The sequence below is a fragment of the Glarea lozoyensis genome (assembly GCF_000409485.1).
Source record: "Glarea lozoyensis ATCC 20868 chromosome Unknown GLAREA18, whole genome shotgun sequence".
NCBI lineage: Eukaryota > Fungi > Ascomycota > Leotiomycetes > Helotiales > Helotiaceae > Glarea > Glarea lozoyensis.
Window position 1 is genome coordinate 273,793 of NW_007360992.1, and position 20,524 is coordinate 294,316.

The 20,524-nt window shown below is 47.3% G+C and overlaps 6 protein-coding genes across 6 annotated transcripts; 4 read left to right on the plus strand and 2 right to left on the minus strand.

The window, feature by feature from the left end:
* Positions 1–950: 950 nt before the first annotated feature.
* Positions 951–2,179, minus strand: GLAREA_12319 (Translation proteins SH3-like protein; the record flags this gene model as incomplete). Its single annotated transcript, XM_008083101.1, has 3 exons — positions 951–1,046; positions 1,099–1,172; positions 1,228–2,179. The coding sequence occupies 3 exons, from the start codon at positions 2,177–2,179 to the stop codon at positions 951–953; spliced, it is 1,122 nt and encodes a 373-aa protein (XP_008081292.1).
* Positions 2,180–3,184: 1,005 nt separating this feature from the next.
* On the plus strand, positions 3,185–4,826 carry GLAREA_12320 (Cyclin-like protein; the record flags this gene model as incomplete). The annotated part of the gene is made up of 4 exons (XM_008083102.1): positions 3,185–3,193; positions 3,278–4,501; positions 4,549–4,687; positions 4,738–4,826. 4 exons carry the CDS (start codon positions 3,185–3,187, stop codon positions 4,824–4,826), a joined length of 1,461 nt encoding a protein of 486 aa, XP_008081293.1.
* A 1,254-nt stretch (positions 4,827–6,080) lies between these two features.
* GLAREA_12321 (MFS general substrate transporter) lies at positions 6,081–7,990 on the plus strand (the record flags this gene model as incomplete). The annotated part of the gene is made up of 6 exons (XM_008083103.1): positions 6,081–6,141; positions 6,194–6,448; positions 6,510–6,596; positions 6,643–6,812; positions 6,857–7,430; positions 7,476–7,990. The coding sequence occupies 6 exons, from the start codon at positions 6,081–6,083 to the stop codon at positions 7,988–7,990; spliced, it is 1,662 nt and encodes a 553-aa protein (XP_008081294.1).
* A 1,512-nt stretch (positions 7,991–9,502) lies between these two features.
* On the plus strand, positions 9,503–10,205 carry GLAREA_12322 (Ankyrin repeat-containing protein; the record flags this gene model as incomplete). The annotated part of the gene is made up of 2 exons (XM_008083104.1): positions 9,503–9,755; positions 9,802–10,205. The coding sequence occupies 2 exons, from the start codon at positions 9,503–9,505 to the stop codon at positions 10,203–10,205; spliced, it is 657 nt and encodes a 218-aa protein (XP_008081295.1).
* An 843-nt stretch (positions 10,206–11,048) lies between these two features.
* On the minus strand, positions 11,049–14,460 carry GLAREA_12323 (alpha/beta-Hydrolase; the record flags this gene model as incomplete). Its single annotated transcript, XM_008083105.1, has 5 exons — positions 11,049–11,567; positions 11,613–12,018; positions 12,866–13,179; positions 13,234–13,790; positions 13,857–14,460. 5 exons carry the CDS (start codon positions 14,458–14,460, stop codon positions 11,049–11,051), a joined length of 2,400 nt encoding a protein of 799 aa, XP_008081296.1.
* Positions 14,461–16,890: 2,430 nt separating this feature from the next.
* On the plus strand, positions 16,891–19,649 carry GLAREA_12324 (alpha/beta-Hydrolase; the record flags this gene model as incomplete). The annotated part of the gene is made up of 2 exons (XM_008083106.1): positions 16,891–18,649; positions 18,700–19,649. The coding sequence occupies 2 exons, from the start codon at positions 16,891–16,893 to the stop codon at positions 19,647–19,649; spliced, it is 2,709 nt and encodes a 902-aa protein (XP_008081297.1).
* Between the last annotated feature and the right edge of the window lie 875 nt (positions 19,650–20,524).

Here is a 20,524-nt window from a genome sequence, read left to right on the forward strand (position 1 = left end):
CACCCTAGGATTCTATGAATGAGATGAAAGGGCAATACAGGAATAAGGTTGACTGGAAGGCTTCTCGAAGGGCTGAAGCGCCGGATGGGTGGAGGTGTGAATGAACCTTAGATATGCGAGAAGCGATTTGTGAGGAACGTTACTATACCAAGGTGGTTGGTTGATGTCCGATGGGCTGCAGGATAACGGGTTTTTTGTAGAGGTGGGGAGATGAGGGTGTATTTTTGAGGGTGGAGGGAGTTCGGAGTTGGAAGTTGGAGTTCGGGGGTTGGGATGACCCGAGAGATGGGATGGGATGGGGTGTTGCGTGGGTTGGTGGACGTGGTGGCCGAGGTCTGGAAGTTGGAATTGGTTGAGTTTGTTGGATGAGGGAATGAGAGCAACAAAGACGTGAGTTTGTAAGGAAGATGGAGGTGGGGATTTGGTAATGGGGTGGTTGTGAACTTGTGAGATGATAGAGAGTTATGATGGTAGGGAAGAGGATATGGAAACGTCGTCTTCTGACGCGAAGATGAGGAACCAAATATCAAGGATGTAGCTCGATTCAATGAATCCTGGGAGGTGAGGTTGTAAATTGGGAATATCACCAGGAGTACAGTTTAGGGTGATAATGATAGAAAAGTTTGGTGTACAGGAAAGCGACTGGTTTGACCAGCAATCAGTGATAGATTTTAACAATCTAAATGCCTTGGCCCTTTCAGCAGTGTCATGAAATATAGAGGGGTCTAGACCTTAGTCCAGAACAATGATACTCAAGTGTCAAATAAATGTAAACTCCCCAGCAAATAAGCATATGCAACTCTTCGAAGTATTACTTCTTGGTATTTCTATAATACACAAACTCCTACATCTCAAGGCTGTCTAGCTATACACACACGTCATCTTATGCGCAACATTGTCTTGGAGAGGAAATATCCAGGACCATAAGTAAGACTCAGAGTTCCAGTCATCTACTTTACGCGTCGTTTTCCATGGTTTCGTTCGCGTGCTGTCACTACCCACTTATTTGGGTTACGCTTATGTCTCGTTTTATATCCTCCTTTCGCCTGAAGTAAGGTTAGGAATAAATATCTGACAAAATGCATAAGTAAGACTTACTGGTAATCCCCATGGACTAACAGGGTTGACATTACCCTTCGATTTTCCTCTTCCACCACCATGTGGATGGTCGGCTGTGAATTGGTCAATAAACTGGCCTCATTAGGAGATGGAATAGACAGTACGTACCAGCGTTCATGGCAAGACCTCTCACTGTTGGTCGGATATTCAACCATCGCTTTCGTCCAGCTTTTCCAAGCTGTCGATGTTGGAAATGAGGATTACTTGCTGTACCAATTGTGGCACAAGCGTCTCTGCTAACTTTTCGAATTTCACCACTCTGTAAGCGGACCTGAACAAATCTGTTCTGCGATCCCTTATCCTCCTTCGAAATTACTACAGCATGAGTTCCGGCGCTTCGACAGAATACCGCACCTCTCTCTTTCGCAGACCCAACACAGTAAATGAATGTTCCAATTGGGATCATGTGTAGTGGCAGACAATTCCCTCTCCAAGCAGTCTTCGCTGCCAACACACCAGGATCAACAACTCCTCCCATACTGTCCAGAAGATCCTTTGGAATTCCAGCTCTATAACTTTCGACCACATCACCAGCTCTCATCCCCTCTGCGGCAACGATGTAGCTCTTTCTCCCAGTAGCTTCCTCGTTAAGCAAAGCGATATGGGCACTTCTTCCTGGGTCATGCTCAATGCGCTCCACTGTGTGCTTTCCGGGCGTCATTCTCGTAAAGTCAACAGTCCTTATCCTCCGCTTATGACCACCTCCCCTATGTCGGATCGTCACACGCCCAGAATTATTTCTTCCTCCCTTTCCATGACCCTTCTTTGAAAATGTCAATGGCAGAAATGGCCTTCCTTTCCACAGATGGTCGTTTATAGGTCTTTTCAAATGTCGAACACCAGGGGTTCGAGGCTTATATGTTCGCATCGCAAAGGTGGCACTACTCTTCTCGGCCTTTGCAGGTGGTGCAAAGCCTGCTGCTGCCAACATAGGAGTTGGGTCTGTGTTCACCGGCTCTGTAATCGTAGCATACGTTCGGGTGACATTTTGTCGAATCGAAAGATATTTACATGGTGTCGTCTGCTGGGACCGCCGCAGCAGTAGTCGTGGTTGTAACATGGCGGCCACCCAAATCAATTGATCTTCGCACCGATGCAGAAGATCTCGTGTGCTCGAGACGGCGCAGATATGGTTGCTGCTGGTCAATGGATACCTCTTGATGTCGTCCAAATTTCCTAGACGAACATCGACGAAAGCTCCGTTCGGATTAACTAGCTCCCTTTTGCACTTCGGCGCGCCACATACCGATGCGAGCACGTTCAGCCACAGTAGGCCTTACAACCTTAGGCAATAATGATGAAAAGCGTGTTCGTTGCCACAGTTACCAAAAAAATCAACATCGCGGGCCACTTTTCTAGACCATCTTCCCCACGTCCCACCTCATTTGTGAAATCATCAACTCGCAGGATCTTTCCCTATTCACGTTTTCAAACTTGAATCTCATTTTGGTCCCTTGCTATCAATTACCGCAATCTTTCTACTCATTCTCAATCATCAGACATTTCCAGTTTGGTTATTTGAGCCCTTGCTCGAGAGGTTCGCGCCTGAGTTCCTTGTCTGGTCCTGGTGGATCTGACCTCGCGCTAAGACGCCAGCCATAACAAGCGAGACAGACACCTCCAAGTTCTTCCTTCACGTCTTCATCGCGGTCCAGGACCTTTCTCTTCAACAACAACACCGCCTTCTCCTCCTTCCTACAGTTCTGCAACTCTCTACCAGGTCTTACCTTCGAGTATAACGCCTTTTCCCATTTCCCATTTCCCGCATTGAGTGCCTTGGAAGCTCCGTCACGACAGGGCTAAAAGCAGTATATCGACACTGTTGATATACAATCATCCAGTGGGACAGCTCGCCGACTCGGACTGTCGAGATCTTGGAGGCTTTAGCCACACTCACGTACGTTCTCTCGAGATTATGCACCATCTGGGAAGCTTCGTCGCGTGTTATGGCATCTTTGCTTGGAGCTACACGCGGTTAAGACCCAGTTTCATCGCGTCTTACTGACACACATACAGAATAAATTACATACACAAAATCTAATTATTAATATCCTACAAAAACAAAATGCCACTTGTAAGCAAAACCTCCTCTTTACGCGTGATATTCTCGTTTTGAGATTATCACATTTTTGGATTGCCTCTAACTAATCACTTGCAGGGTCGAGCAACCAGCCGGCGGGTACCGACTAACGAGAACGATGAGAACAGCGTTGCTGCTACAACCCGTCTGACAAGATCCAAGTCGATGGCTTCAACGGGTGATGAAGGGGCCCTTGCATCCAAGAAACCACTTCAGTCCAAGAAAGCCGCCGTGAATACACAACCATTACGCAAGCGTGCTGCATTAGGAGATGTGAGCAACGTGACAAAGGGCGATGCTCAAGAGGGTAAAAAGGCGTTGGGCAAAGTGGCAGTTGCTGCAAAGCAGCCCACCGGAGTGACAAAGTTGTCGCGGACCAACTCGTCAAGGCCAGCCCTCGGATCCAAGGACGGAAACAAGAAGGCAGCAGAGCTGAAGCGCCCTGGTTCTGGTCTTCTACCTTCTACCAAGAGAAAGTCATCGTCAACAACATCAAGTACCACTGTCAAAGCGGAGACACCAGTCGAGGATGAACAGCCATCAAGGAAGAAGATTCACATTGAAGTCAAGAAGGAGGTCAAAGTAGAGGTAGCAAAGGAGGAGTCAGTTGACCCGGAAACCGAGCTTGCTATCGAGGATGAGAAGTCCACAGCAACAAAGTTCGCCGAGGGCGTTGAAGATTTGGATAAAGAGGACATGGACGACCCATTGATGGTTGCCGAATACGTTGTGGAAATCTTCGACTACTTAAAAGAGCTTGAACTTTCCACCCTACCTAACGCGGATTACATGGAACACCAGGAGGATTTGGAGTGGAAGATGAGAGGTATACTTGTCGACTGGCTCATCGAAGTTCACACGCGTTTCCACCTCCTCCCCGAAACACTTTTCCTCGCCGTCAACATCATCGACCGTTTCCTCTCAGCGAAAGCCGTTCAGCTTGATCGTCTCCAGCTCGTTGGTGTAACTGCCATGTTCATCGCGTCCAAATACGAAGAGGTTCTCTCCCCTCACGTCGCCAACTTCAAACACGTCGCGGATGATGGATTCTCGGAGCAGGAGATCTTGAGTGCCGAAAGGTACGTGTTGACAACTCTCAACTACGATCTCAGCTATCCAAACCCAATGAACTTCCTTCGCCGAATCTCCAAGGCCGACAATTACGATATTCAAACACGAACTCTGGGTAAATACCTTATGGAAATTAGTCTTCTAGATCACCGTTTCATGCATTATCTTCCAAGCCATGTCGCTGCTGCGTCCATGTACTTGGCCCGTATGATACTCGAGCGTGGAGAATGGGTATGCAAATCCTCATCTGCGTCATTGCTTTCACTAACACGTTTTAGGATGCTACTCTTACTCACTACTCTGGATACAATGAGGAAGAGATTGAGCCAGTCTTCAGACTTATGGTTGACTACCTGGCCCGACCTGTTTCTCATGAAGCATTCTTCAAGAAATATGCAAGCAAAAAGTTCCTCAAGGGTTTGTACACTCCAAGATGTTTACCAGCGCGTATACTAATTGTTCATCAGCCTCAATCCTGACGAGATCATGGGCCAAGCGACATGCTGCTGAACTTGACATCGACGCTTCCGAGCCACTCGAAGTTGCCGCACGATAATATGACCCTTTTTGTTATCAATACACGACTCAATAGCTATCGTTGCTCTGGATACACTGCATTACTTGGATGGGACATGAACGGAAAATGATGATAGAGTGATGACTTTCGTAAAACGCCAGTTGCTGTTCGTGGGCATTTATCGGATCGTGCCATTTTGTGCTGCGCTGAGGATTACCAGCAGTGGTTGCTGTCTAATCTCTTGTTTCGAGTCGGCTGTTATGGCGTGTTATTTCTTCTTTTCTTATATCAATCAGGTCTGGCGTCCCGTGGTACTTTGGGAAGTCTGGAGTTTGGGTCTTAACCTCTTGTCATTATCTTTTACACTCTGTCTGAACACAGATTACAGTAAAAGTACCGGCAATGCCGCCATTGTTGAAGCTTTTACTTCAGATATCTTAGCGCAGAGATGAGAAGAGTTGCACCTTTTGGGAATCATTGTACATACATACACAAATGAAAGATCATACCATGATCCAGCGCTTTTCGATTATTCTCTGTCTGCGGAGAACTTAGAGACGTGACTGTGGTGATAGGCGATTCTCGATAAAACCTGGACCTGGCCTGGACTACCTGTATGACGATGATCGAGGAGAGGGGGAGGGTGACCGGGGTTTTGACAGGTCGCTAAGCACTTAAGAAAATGCACTAAGCTTCGCCTAACTTCATTGGAGTTGGTCCCCCCGGATCTCACCTCCTCGCAAGATCTTGGATGCGATTCACCTTATCGATCGAATGCCATGTTGCTCGCACCCAAATTGCGATTCCATGAGAGTCGCTTTGCGGTTGAAGCTTCGGGCCGTCATGATTCTCTCAAAAGATGCAGTCTGTAGGAAGCCGCAAGATGCGTTCGCGATGGTACACAGGTCCTACCTGCCTAACACGCTTAGAGTCTCGATACGTGCGTAGTTCTAGACTTCTAGACCTCTAAACTCTTAGTTCAAAGTTTTGGGAAAGCGCAATCGAATGAGAGAGCTCGTGACTGGGGTGCGGTACCTCATCGATCCACGCTGCTCGGTATAGTCGATTTTAGCACTTTGAACAGTCTTGGCCTGGCCATACGTCGTCATTCTTGCTTCTCGAACGTGGTTGTACAAGTGTGGGTGAACCCTTCATTCACACTCTTTTTTTGAAGCACAAACCCTGTCCTCCCACCTAAAGTCGCACAACAAGATTGATTTATAACTCTTGACAACTTCAGACAATGATCGCGGCGTCACGTTGCACAATCTCTTCAATCGTTATCCCTTCATCATGAGCGCTGCTCCGACCGAAGACAAGCCCCACGAGGCGCATTCCCTGTCTGGTTCTGCAAGTAAGTGGACAATACTGACAGTAGATAGTAATATATTGACAGTTCTGAACAGCCATCAGTCGCGCAACAGAATCGGGTACAGATCCAGACAATGCCCTCGACACAATCGACGATTCAGATATGGATCATCTTACCCCATACCAGAGGAAGGCACGGCTGATTACCCTGGAAATGGACAAGATGGGTATGGGAAGATACCAATGGTATATCTGGTCGCTGTGTGGCCTCGGATACTTCCTTGATCTTTTATGGGCACAAGCGTTTGGACTTATCGCTTCCCCTTTACAACGAGAGCTTGGATTTAGTGGTATGTCCTTAGCGAACATGAATTCACCTCCCTGGGACATTCGGGCTTACACATATTACAGATGCGCAGCTGGCAAATGTATTCACCGCATTTAGTTCTGGGTTGACGGCTGGTGCTTTCGTCTGGGGTGTGCTTGTCGATATCATTGGTAATGCTTCTGGATCTATGTTCTCTTCCTGGCTAATGATTGCCAGGTCGGAAATGGGCATTTAATGGCACAGTGTTCATTACTTGTGCCTTTGGGCTTTGCCTCGGAGCGCCAAATACGTACAACGCAATCCTTGTCCTCACGGCATTCAGCGGCTTTGGAATTGGGGGTAATATACCTATCGATACCACAATCTGTTTAGAATTTCTTCCACAAGTAGGTAACTGAGGACCTCTTTTAGCAATAACTAACAGCTCTAGAATCGTCGTTTCCTGCTCGCTCTCCTATCAATATTTCAACCACTTGGGGTTGTCGTCTGTAGCGGCATAGCTTACGGATTTGTACCAAAATACTCCTGTGCTACCGATCTGCCAGCGTGTGGTTCGGTTGCCGATGGTGTTCCGTGTTGTACCAAAGCCTCCAACTATGGATGGCGATATCTCATGTTTACTCTCGGTGGTATATCATTTGCTGTGTTTATTCTACGTTTCGTAGTTTTCACATTCCAAGAGTCCCCTCAGTATCTTCTCGCAAAGGGCAAAGACGCGGAAGCCTTGGAAGTTCTACACTACATTGCCAAATTCAACAAACGACCTTGCAAATTGAACTCGGAGTCTTTTGAGGCTTTGTCAGCTTCAAGCTCGCCTCAATTATCGTCACCGGATTCGGGTCCTACTCCGGGTCTTGCTGCACCACCTAAATTATCACCGTCACAGCTGTTCGGAATTGAATTCAAAAGAGTGTCAACGCTCTTTGCCACAGCAACTCTTGCGAGGCTTACGGTTCTGGTTTGGATTATATATGCTTTCGACTACTGGGGATTTTCCGTTGCAGGTAAGTCAGGATGCACTGGTACGAATCACTGACTTATGATACTAGGCTCCTTCTTACCGACCATCCTATCGCGAAAGAACGCGGCTATCAAAATCTCGCTTTCCGAAACCTACCGCGACTATGTAATCATATATCTTCCTGGAATTGTTGGTGTTGCACTTGGAGCTTCAATGATTTACGTACCACGTATTGGACGTAAGTGGGCAATGGTAGTCTCATCAGCATTGATGGGCGTTTCGCTCTTTCTCTTCGCCGCTGTCAACAATCACGCATCCAATGTGGGGTTGAACGCGATGGAATACTTCTTCCAATCCATGTTCAATGCTGTGCTCTACGGTTGGACACCCGAAGCATTTCCTGCACCGGTCAGAGGAACTGCAAGTGGTATCGCAAGCTTCTGGGGCAGACTTTTCTCGATTTTCAGCCCGTTGATTGCAGGTCATCTCCTAGAAACCAACATAAACGGGCCGTTATATCTCGCTGGTGCGGGCACGTTCGTCTGCACAATTGCGATTTTATTCTTGCCAAGCAGTAGCTTGAGTCCGAAGCCTAGTGTATGATAAGGACGTTCGTTTCTGAATAGAGATGCGTTGTTGACGTATAGGTAGGGTTCTTGGGAGTTGGTTCCGATGCGGCCTAGGATTTCGCGTGATGTGGACTCTTCGGTGGAAGAGTCGGAGAGATTGATCGGTGGTAATACGGCGGTAGCGTGAATCCTAGAGTTAGTAGCAGTGAGAGTTTGGAATATACATCTCATGCAACGTTCCTTGTTTGTTCACTTCAAGATTCTGATAATTTTCGTACATCTATATAAGTCTAGATTTCAGTCGACTTGTGATTCGTGAAGCGCCGAGTCTAGACTTGACATCGACATATCATCGACTTATGGACATAGTCACAAAAAGGCACCTGAGACTGCAGTGAGTACCACCCTTCGGCATTAAACACCATCTTGTGGCCACTCAATCCGCTCACTCCATGTGACAGCCACCACTCGTCCCCTTATGCAAGTATCCGCGACCTAGAAGCATTTGTGCACCACCGCCCTCAACAAACGTGTCCCGGCACTTGGTGTCAACGGATTTAAGCAACTTGAGGATGGGCCATTGCAGGATGAACTGGGCTCAATGTCTAGGTATATGTGGGCTCGTGGCCTGGATTTAAAAAGCTGAATTGAGTGAGGGCGAGTGCGTATGTATGGGAGTGGATGGTGGAGAAACGTTTTGTAAATTCATACGTGGGTCGTATGGGAGAGTGCGTTGATTGTTACTTTGACTACGCGCGTAAGCAGGTTTGAGGTTTGGCATGATGCTATTGGGATTTGGGAAATAGGTGTTGAAAGGCATCGCCAGGTGTGGGTTGTTCAGAAAGATATGGTGTTTGGTTGAGGTATGTACGTGCATGGAGATGGATGACAATACTCAACAGTCTCGACGTTTCGAGTTTACTCAGGCATCTCGGCCGTAAATTTGTTTGTAGCACTTTGCTCGTAAACTTGCTGTGGAAAGACGTGTTTCGATAAAGTGTCAAAATCCTGTCTTGGTTCACGGGATTATGGTCAGCTAGCCATGACATCTTACAAACCCAGCATCTCATTCGGATGAGGTTATCTTACTTGTAACACTTAAAGTCGAGACCTCCAAGTCACCTCGGACTCGGCCGTAAAATGGTTTGTATGACTTTCATATTGGGGAGTGGTGTTTCGACATTTGCTCGCAACATGTCAAAGTTCTAGCTACTGAAATTGGGGTACTAGAACAAGATACCTGATAGTTGCAACCCACAGGGTCTCGACTTTTCGAATCGCCTACACACACTATACATCTCGGCCGTAAAATCATCTGTATTACTTACTCGTTGACTCGCTGCCGCCGTAGTGTTTCGATACTCCACTGCCAAAGGTCATCACCATCTATCACTCAATGCAAGTGCCCACGACCATCACTCACCGACCTTTATCTCTCGTCCATATGTTCGTGTTGTGCAATGGTATGATGGATCTATATCAGAACCATTCTGCGGGTTGGAATGAAGGATAAGCAGGAGCGATGACGGAAAGCAGAAACAACCAGATGCGTAAACTGAGAGAAGCGGCGGAGAAGAGGAAGATTCAGAATCGGATGGCGCAGAGGAGGTATCGGGAGAATTTGAAGAGGAAGTTGGAGGGTTGTGTTGAAACCGCGACAAGTGAGGGAGAAACTGATGGTGGGTTTAGAGAGTTGGTGGAGAGAAGTGAGGTGGAGGCAAGAGATTTAAGGTTTGAAGAAGTGATGTTGGGATTCGATGATCCTTTAGATGGGTTTGGAGATGAGAGATTTTGTTTTGGTGAGTTTCTTGGGAAGTGAGAGTGTAGTGTTGACTTGATAAACAGATCTTACAAACGAACTCAATTGCTCGCCGTTATCCTCACCTTCGATTACTTCTCCGCCTCCCTCCTACGACTCCCCAGACAACTTACCTTACCTTACCAAACCCAACACCACACCCCAAATCCCTCTCCTCCACCTCGCCGTCACATCCTCAAATCCAAACATCATATCCATACTCCTCGACCACGGCATATCGACAACCACGATCGACAGCACCGGCAAAACAGCTTTACATCTTGCTGCCTCCTTAGGAAAAACAGAGATAGTAACTTTGATGATAGACAAAGGAGTGGATATGGAGGTACGGGATGGGGAGGGGAGGACTGCGTTGATGATCGCTGTTGAAGGCGGGTGGGAGGAGTGTGTGAGGGTTCTGGTTGAGGGGGGAGCTGGGCTGGGTGGGTAGTGTTAGGATTAGGGAGAAGGAGAGGGGGTATGTAATTGTCGGGAATAGAGTCTGAAAGGACATCTATAACCAATGATGCGTTTTCTTCGCATGATCAACCGACAGTTGGCTGTATTGTGGCTGATATCTAGGTATGGAAATCTATGTTTGCGTGGAATCGCATTAGTTCATTCCCCAAGTCTCTCGCGATCTTCGTCTTAACATACCCATGTGCCTCATTTTACAAATTATACACCCTCTAAGAATTTTGTGGTGACAGAACCTCAAATTCTAATGTCTTGGTAACTCTTTGCATCTCGTTACGGTGTCGAATCCATATTAAAGGAGGTCGAGGTGCAATGCTCTCAGCCATTTATACTTCGTACACATGGCTAGACACGTGTGGGTCTCCGGCTTCCTGTTTGATTTGATCCATGCGTGGAAAAATGTGTGTGAAAAGGAAGTTTTGTTGCATGTCGCGGGTGAAAAGTTAATATTTATATTCATGGCGGAACACGTGAGGGTGTGGGTCAGTGAGTGGAGTATTGGATATTCCGACGGGCGCAGATTCACCAAGAGGTCTGAAAACGGGTTAGAAGGGGAACGGAACAGGGCGAGAAGAAGGTGAAGGTGAGGTTGTTGCCAAGGAAAGTGTATATGAGGTCTTTCGGGTGGCATCCAAGATTGACCTCGAATCTTCCTTGTACCTTCTAGTGAGTAGTGATAGACTCGTTGAGCTTTCCAGGTGTGAGTGAAACAGAATGAATTGGAATTGCTATTCCCGTATAATTCTATGTGGACAAACTAACTCCCAGATAGCAGTCTTGATACCTTTCCAAGGACCATCTTCAAAACCTGACCCCTCTACTTCTTCTTCCTCGAATTCCAACCCCTCAACCCCCTCCTCCCACTCTCCTTCACCCCCTCAATCGCCTCCCCACTCCTCTCCCCAACCCTATGCTTCTCCGCCTCCTCCCCAATATCATCCACCACATCCGCGCCCACACTCGTCCCATGCACCCAATCCATCACGCCTAGTGGTGCAAAATTCCCTTTCCCGCGACTCGCACTGTGAGAAACCTGGCGCCGGGCCATACCACCCAGCATGATACCCGGAATCACGCTGTAGCCCGAGGACGTGAGTGTTTCTTCGAGGGTTACGACGGAGAGGGTTAAGAGGTAGGTGAGGAGATGGGTGCGAAATATGACGGAAGGGAGGTAGATGGGGAGGAAGCGGTAGAGGAGATATGGGATGGGGTGGTCGTAGTGCGCTGTGAAGGAGTAGGGAGCGGTAATGCTGTGGAAGTGGGTGCTGTGGAGGCGGGATAGGGTGGTGGGTTTGGCGGGGTGGAGGATGAAGCGGTGGATGTAGTATTGGAGGACCTGGAGGTGTCAGATACGTTTATTGATAAGACAGGGGATATTTACTTCTCGAAGAAACAAGGTTCGAACAACGTGTTTGGCGATCGACCAGGGCATAGGAAGTGTGGTTGTGACTTGTAATGCACTCCTAACATTGAGTACTTCAATGAGAAGCGTCTCTACCGCCGCTTGGATACCAACGCTAAGAAGGACATTGAAGATACTGAGGGCGACTACACGATACCAAATCGGTCCTGCCTTTTTGGATCTACGCGAATTTCCGGTTCGGGTCGGTAATGCTGATTCTCCTTGGGTTTTGATTCCAACGGCGAGACTGGGGATTACGCTGTCGAAGATGAGGAAGAGGGTTGAGGGGAGTAGGAAGAATAGCGCGCGTATGGCTAGAGTTCCTACGACTTCTACTTTGAGTGGTGGTTGGGATATTACTAGGGTTCCCCCTTTTGCGTATAAGCTTTTGGATCCGTGACAGCATTTTGAGTATGGTCAACTTACAAGTCTATAAGAAGTTAGTGTCTCATCTCTCAAATCGGATTCATTCTTACAAGGTAAAAGAACATCAGATTCAAGCTCGTCGAAAAAGTTGAAGGGCCAAGAAAATATCCCAAAACTGGGACAGACAACAAGGCGTCCATGATTGCGAACTTATCAAGTGATAGATTTCTCTAATTTATACTTATTCAGATTAAGTCGAAGTATCTATCACGAACATTGTTATATGTATTCGAATAGTTGGTGCGAAGTGAGGATATTCATGTGATATATGAAGTTGACGCCCCATGACATAGTTGTTCAAGAACAGGATGGCGACCACCTGCAGGGGCCGGAAGTTCACCCAATTAGGAACGACGCCCTTTATTACCGAGCCCTGAGTTTGAATCCTACAACAAATATTCATTTATTTCGTGCCAAGATGAACATCATTAATGATTTGCTAACAATTTAAGTATTCAGGTCCTGCAGTGTTCAGATAATTTTGAAACGTAAAAATGAATGTGCTCATACTAAACTCTCTTAGAACATAGTCGTATGTATTTATTTATGTCCAAATTTACAAGAGAATGAAAACTGGACGTGCTGGCTTGGACCGTTCATTTACTACATAAATTTACAGTGGCTTTCCCATCGTGACAATGAGAGAGCAAGTTTGTTGTGTCTCCCGAAAAAAGTCTATTAATAATACAAGTACTCAAGAATTGAAGTCTATTTTGCGGAATCCTTCGACCAGCCTTCGATCTCAAACCACAAGACTGCGTCTTCCTCGACTACCACCCCGACAACTCTGAGATCAAAGTACACACTTGAAGCTAGCAGCTGATGTTGAATCACCGACTTTATCATACTGTTGCTTCGTAGGATAGGGACAGAGGATTCTATCATTGCTGACTCCCTTTTGGTCAACAAAGCTAATTGGTAGCGTCTCTGGAACGGTGCCATTCTCAACCCAAGCACGGAGAGCATCAAAAGTCGTTGTAGGATTTCCTCCTTGTCCACCAGAACAATGTCCCAACCCTGGAACTTCAAAATGTCGATAATGGTCATGTACATCTGGTATCAGAGAGGTGACAGCATCGTAGTAGAGTGCTGATCCCCCGGCGGGAATAAGTTGATCGCTCTGTACGCTTGTTAGTTGTGAAAATCATACGGTCTAATGGTTGCGGATTCTTACCAAACCATGGTACCCAAGAATCTTGCCGCCTCGTGCGAAATATTCCCTCAAATCAGGGTTGTCAGTCGCGATGTGTGAGTACTCATCAATTCCAGCCAGGAACAGATCAACGTAATCCTTTTGGGTCATGTTCGCCAAATCATAACCTGGATTCTTTTCGACAAAAAGAGAAAGCCAATCGGCTCCGAGATAATTGGGTTTGCCGACACATGTACCGTTGTTAGAACACTGCGTCGTCGCCACTGCGAGTGTTGTAAGATTTCCAGACAGATTAGCCCCGCGATTTGGACCATACCATAGAGATGAGCCGTTGAGAGATTGTGGACCGGCCCAGGTAGCGTTGGCTACCATGGCGGCATCCACAGAGATTTGTTTTTCCACCCCAGAACAGTTGAATTTGGTACCCACAATGGTGATTGGATCGAAGTTACACTTTGCCATGTCTGATATGAGACCATCGACGACTCCATCGTCAGGATCACACGCCGAGATCGCGGCCGCGGTGATAGCATCCAGCTCACAAGCCTCCGGGTACTTCCCCATTATGTTCATGACGACTTGGGGCTAGTAAATACTGCTGATGAATTTGCTCCAATGGATTGCTGGGGCTGAAGCTGCAATACCGTCATACGCATCTGGATATCGCTGTGCAAGCATGAGTCCTTGTCGTCCAGCTTGCGAGCAACCGCTGAAATACGAGAACTCTGGAGGTTGGCCGTAGAAGCTTTGCACGAGGCTCTTCCCTATGATTGCCTGTTCATTCAAAGAGACAGACGCAAGATCGTTGAGTAGATACTGGTTGACGTTTCCGGGGCTAACCTGGGCCCAATCTTCCGGATTTGCACCTAGGCCAGCATCCGTACTCAATGTCGCATATCCTTCCCCAATAGCTGCTGCCATTTGCTGATACGAGAGGTAGAATCTGCCTGCCACAAATCCACCTCCACCGACCGCCTGCAAGCGTCCATTGTAGTTGTCCATAGGTAACCATGCCTCGACATTAATCGTGTCATTTTCTCCGGGATGGGTGTAAGTAACAGTGATGTTGCAAAAATCGGCATTCTTCAGAGAGAAAGGCCCATGATTGTAGTTGTAATCTTGAGTAACTTCTACGGAATAATTGCTGACCAAAAATGCACTGATATTGAGGAATTCAGTACCAAAGATAGTGGGTGTTGTAATCGCTTGTGGAAAGCACGAAAGAGTTGATACGTTTGAGAAAGCCATAACGATTGAGGATGTTGAGCTGGTTTGTAAAGGTAGATGAGTGAGTGAGAAAGATATGAAGAACAGCCAGATGATGTGCTTATATAGCCATTCAACTCACTTGAGCTCCACCGTACTTGGTATCATCTATATCTTATTAGAGCATTGGAATACTTATTAGACCACAGTCATGAGCCTCGAAGCTTACGAGTACGAAGACTATACAATGACTCGACTGCAGCATACGCTCGTATAGGAAAAACAATATCCATTTTGGCTGTGCTTCATGTTACTAAAATGCTCGATTGTTGGTTGTTAGAATTATTTAACTTACTCGCACTTTACTTATACGAATTTATACGACGCAACCGATCTATACGACCCAATACGAGCGGGTCCTTTTGAACTATGAGATATAGACCTAGGTACGTACGTAGGTATATAGAAGGAATCTCGTCATATTGATCTGTTCGAGCGCTCTATTCACTTCATTAGCCAGCGTTCTCTAACCGTCGTTACACCTCTCATCCTTTCCATCAGTATTGCGCTTGACACTATCGACAAAGAGTCATAAAAGAAGCAGAAAGTATAATCACTTACCGAGTAGAATGGTCTTCGATATGGCCTAAGAGAAGGCAGCTGCTATCACTATAATACAGTTCTGTAAACCCAGAGTTATCAAAGGTCTACCCTTGACCCAAGACAACACTTTGGTGGGTGATCTCTGTTGCATAACAACCTTGGAAATATCTGGATAACTCTTTGCGGTCACCGATAATTGAACTTGTAAGGTGAGTCTCATGGAGAATCTCTCTGTCTTTCTCTATGCGTTCAAGCAGTGTTGATGACGGTCCTATCGCCATCCTCAGACGTTGATCTGAGAAGAGACCTCGACGCTGAGGTCCTCGACGCTGAGGTGTACGAGACTCAATACAATCTATTAGAGGGCTAGCAAGAGACTTCTGCCACCCGAGTAATCCGGTACCAGGAAAAGGAAGAATCGAAGGCAACTATTCATAAATGGTGGTGAGGATGAGCTTTGAAAGAAGATGAGGGGTTGCAACGCTGGATAGAAGAAGGGCAGATGCATCGGAGGACTCCCACCTTTACTTATTACTTGAAGGCCAAAAAGTGCTGTTTGTTTCTGGTACTCGGGAGTTCTTACTTGTGAAAAGTAACTTTCGCACCAGTCATGTAGACGACCGACGTCTAGTTTGAGAAGATATGACGAGTTACTTTGACATGTGTGTCTACAAAGGTTGGCTACAATTATTCGCCATAGACTTTCACGAAGAGTGAGTACGAGTGCCGACCCACATAACTGTCCAGTGCCGGTCAGTATTATTGACATGGGCTCTGTCATATTATTATCTGGTCCGAGAGCAAATGAAATTGCCTGTTCGCAGGGGCAATCCCAAGCGCACTCTTATGAACAAGCTCATAAATTCCGAAAGAAGAAACACACCAACAAATGTTCAAGGTCTAACCTGTAACTTTGACCATTCTATTGAACCCTTTTCTCCGACTCTTACGACTTCATCTGCTCCTCCCGAACATCCCCACCCCCCCCTCTAAAATATATATCTGCAGACTGCATCTCTCCGCGTCCCGTCACCCCGTTCCTGGCGTTGGTAATGGTTCCCGGTATCGCGTGAAACGAGCGGCCGGACCCAATCGCGGATGCTCTCAGGCTGGCTGTCCCTCCCTCGCCTCCCTATCAGATCGTCGACAGAAGGCCCAACGCCAAATTGACAATTCGTTCAGGACCCTCTCCCCCTCTCGTCCCGGTCTGTTGGTGGCTACAGGTGGCTACCTGCATTAGTGCTGCTCCCGAGTCCACTCACGAGCGGCGTCTTTGTCGTTACCATAGCACTTGTTACCAAAACACCAAATTATTATTCAGACTGTTACTGTAGAGTAAGAGAATTCTCATCCCGTTCGTACGACCGCATCTCATTTCTTGAAGTAATAACTTCTCTTCATCCCATCAATATTGTTATCCGCGTGCGCTGACGACTGCCACTTCTCCTGAAATCTGCAAAGCTTGTGGTATGCAGTAGCTTTATACTTGTAGCTGTTCGTCGCAATCCTCAGGGACTAGACTGGGCTGGACTCCCCTTCTTGGAAGAGCTGTCCAACTCCTGCAAGAGAACCTTAACGTGAAGAGGATCGCTGACCGCATCGCATACAGGTCCCTACATCTTTAATCCACAAACATTCACTCCATCCAATGGCACCCCATACGTAGTGTTGCCAAACCTGCACGAAGTCGCATGTTCACCGCGCCGAGTCGATTCCATCACCTGAAACCGCGTCCGCGTTGTATGCAGTTTTGAAAACGTCCATGCAGAGGAAACCTTTTTGATACTTCTACCATATTCGTACAAGCCTGGAAAGGAATCGCGGGACTGCGGAAGGTTGCGCTCAGATTCACAAGTTACCATTGCAGTCATGGATCACAATTCAATGCCGCCTCCTATACCCAATCGACACCGAGGACATGGTCGCAGAAAGTCTTTACAAGGTCCCACGACACCTGCAAACAGAGTACATGTCCAACCAGCGTCGCCAGAGGTCATCTCGTCCCTAATCACATCGCTCTCGATAATATCGTCACCTGCGAACCAGCTATTCGAGACGGGCGGAAGCTTTGCTCCAGAAAAATCGCCTGCTCCTACCACAAATACCTTTGGAAGATTGGATGGAAGGCATGGAGGTCAATCACCTGGAGGCAGCTTTGGAATAGATTACGGCGCATACGATCAACCGTCGCTGCGAGATCTTTTGCAGGAGGAATCGCTCGACGAGCTTGCGGCCAGTCCTCCTGTCATCCGAACTGCCAAACCTCCATCAGGGTTTTCTGCTTTGACCGCACCCAAATCGCCTCGAGAGTCTACTTCTAGTCCATTGAAAACCTTTCTGAGGGGTAGCTCGAGACCATCCTCTAAGGGGTCGACTGGTTCAAGGGAGAATGATGCAGCAAGCATCGGCAGCGTATCAATTGAGCCAGGTCAGGCACCATTTCCGCAATTGAGAAGAAAGTCATCAAGCGATAGTTGGGGGAAAAAGCAGTCACGAAATCAAAAAGGGTTGATGTATATGAGCTCGAAAGAACGTCTACGGGAGAGGGAGCATGATCGGAAAAGAACTAGCGGCGGCACTACCCCTAGGGAAACCTCGGCGGAGCGTTTACCTATTCAACGGTTTGATTCAAACTCTTTCATGGCGGAAACAGCGATCGGGGAAGAGGAAGAACCCTCTTCTACCAACCCGGCCCATTCCACTCCAACAACTCCCTCTCTTCCACCAGGCGCTTTTGGTGGAATTGGATCCGGCCGATTTATACCGGCTCGAGACTCTTCTTTGCGCAAACCGACTGCTGCCAAGAAGCGATCCTCCCAACGATCGAGTCGACAAAGTGGGAAGCAGCGAATGAGTGAGGATGGGGCTGGAACAAACCAGGAATCGACCGAACACAATCACCACAGACGAGAGCGGAGTAAACGAGATAATTCTCTTGCGCCAAGCGAAGGACCTTCCAAAATGCAAGAGCCATTGGGATATTTTGATAATGCGAGACCTTCCAAAGCCACGACTCTTGCCAGTAAGCAAGTCGCAGCCAGCGCGACTGTGGAACAAGTTGTCGTGGTGAATGATTATGACGAGGGTGCACCTTCACCAGCTGTTGCCCAAAGGAGGTCGCGTCAAAGTCCAGAACGACAAAATAGAGGATCAGGTAGAGTTTCATACGAGCGTTCCGACTCGGCGCCAAAACGGTCTGGATCAAAAACCTTGAAGCGACTATCTGCACCGTTAAGCCCAAAGCCAACAGATAGTAGAAAGAATAGCAATCAAATGTCTCGAGTAAGCTCACCAGAGCCGAATAAAACACCTCAGATCCACGTCGACGACCGGCCCAATAGTGCGGACTCGATTGACGATGCCGTTGAAGCATATCTCTGTTCTCCGAGATTGTCACAAAAGATTAAACATCCTCAAACTGGAAGGACCATTTCATTTTCCGAGGTCGGCGATTCAGAGGGCTACGCAGTCTTTTGTTGTGTAGGGATGGGATTGACGAGATATATAACAGCTTTCTATGACGAATTGGCTCTGACACTCAAACTACGATTGATCACACCGGATAGGCCTGGGGTAGGCGACAGTGAGCCATACACCGATGGTACTGCAACACCTCTTAGCTGGCCTGGTAAGTTAACCATATTCTTTTGACGATGTTCTTCAGCTGATAATTTACAGATGACGTGTACGCTATCTGTCAAGCATTGAAGATAACCAAGTTCTCGATTCTAGCTCACTCAGCTGGAGCAATCTATGCTCTAGCAACTGCTCTCAGGATGCCCCAACATATCCGTGGTCGGATCCATTTACTCGCTCCATGGATTCCACCTTCACAGCTTAATGTCCTAGGTGGTCAATCATCGTCGCCCCCAACCAATTCCATTCCTACATCTCAGCGTATTCTGCGTGCTCTCCCGACGCCCATCCTAAAAGCCGCAAATTCAAGCTTCATGAGTGCTACTAGTAGCTCAATCACAAGCAGTCTTCCAAAATCACCACGACGAAATAAGCGGAAATCAACAGGACGTGATACCCCTAGTGGCCGAACCACAGTCACACCCGGACTCGAGAGAGAAAACGGAAAAGAAAATCATGGCAGAAACTCCACCGTCTACCCAGATCCTTCAGAACAAACCGCTCTCCAGAAAGCAGCCAATAACCCTAACGACCCAAACAACGAAGCCGCAATCCTAGCAGCAGCAGCCAGTACCCTCGCCGATAAGGAAAGACAAATGACCTACGACACCCGTCTCACGCACGCAATCTGGGACCTCGCGACCTCAGGCGCCAACCCAGCCGTCGACCTCCTCGTCTGTCTTGAACGCCGCCACACCATTGGCTTCCGCTACGTCGACATCCAACGCGCGGTCGTCATTCATCACGGTAGCAAAGACACGCGTGTGCCCGTTGAAAACGTCCGCTGGCTAGGCAAGACGATGAAGAGATGTGAAGTCCGTGTTCTCGAGGGCGAGGGACACGGTCTTATGGCTAGTGCGGCGGTCATGGGAGGTATTCTGATGGAGATTGCGCGCGAGTGGGAGGATTGGATGAAGGTTACTGGATCCGCGGGGAAGCCTGAAGGGAGGAGGGGGTTGAGGGAACGGGCTAGTGTTGGGGCTTTCAGATAGGTGATGCTAGTTGTGTCCTTATCTCTGATCGTATTGGTGTTTAGTTGCTTCCTTTTTGCGTCTTGGGGCATTTTGGAAAAATTCTGGGAGTAGCATGACTGGGGGTGTTGTACATGTTTCATTTTGGAGCGGAGTGGAGTTATGATGGCGAGCGTGGATGGGGGTGAAGCGTGTGATATTCCAGTGTATTATTTTATATATATATATTTTTACTTGAGTAATGTTAATCTAATTTTGTATCCTTATTCTTTACTGATTTCTAAACGCTATGTTCTCTATTCGGGTTGCTTTGGTCTGAATGAGGGCTTTGGAAGAGAAATGGGGGTTTGTCGATGTGTAGGTATGGCTTTAGTGTTATGATGGTTGAAGGATCAGGTACATGGGAGGGAAGGGGATCGATGTGTGGCTAGATATTGAAAGTTCTCGAGGAAATCCTACTCCGAAAATAAGGCAAATCTTTTGAGATTATTATGTTTCTTATTCAGTTGGGTCTATTGTTGTAACGCCTTTTTCAACTATTTAGCCACTCTCGTGTTATAGTAAATATACACCACTAAACTCTCATCCATTCCTCTCCTACTCATCCAGAACCATATATCCCTCATACTCCCTCGACTCCCTTTTGCTTTTTGAACGGCATACACCACTTAAACACATCCCGCCTATTTCATCCCTCCCAAATCTCTCTTCTTGTTGTATTTCCTACCTTGATGAACCCCTGACCTCTTGACTGGACTATTGACACACATGAATACCAGCATGGAACATTTCGATTACCATCTTCTCTTTAGGAGATAAGTTTCTGACGTGGGTTTGACATGGTAGGGATGAGATGGCTGTCGTTCTGTATGAAAGGGTGAGGTAGAGGCTGCGAA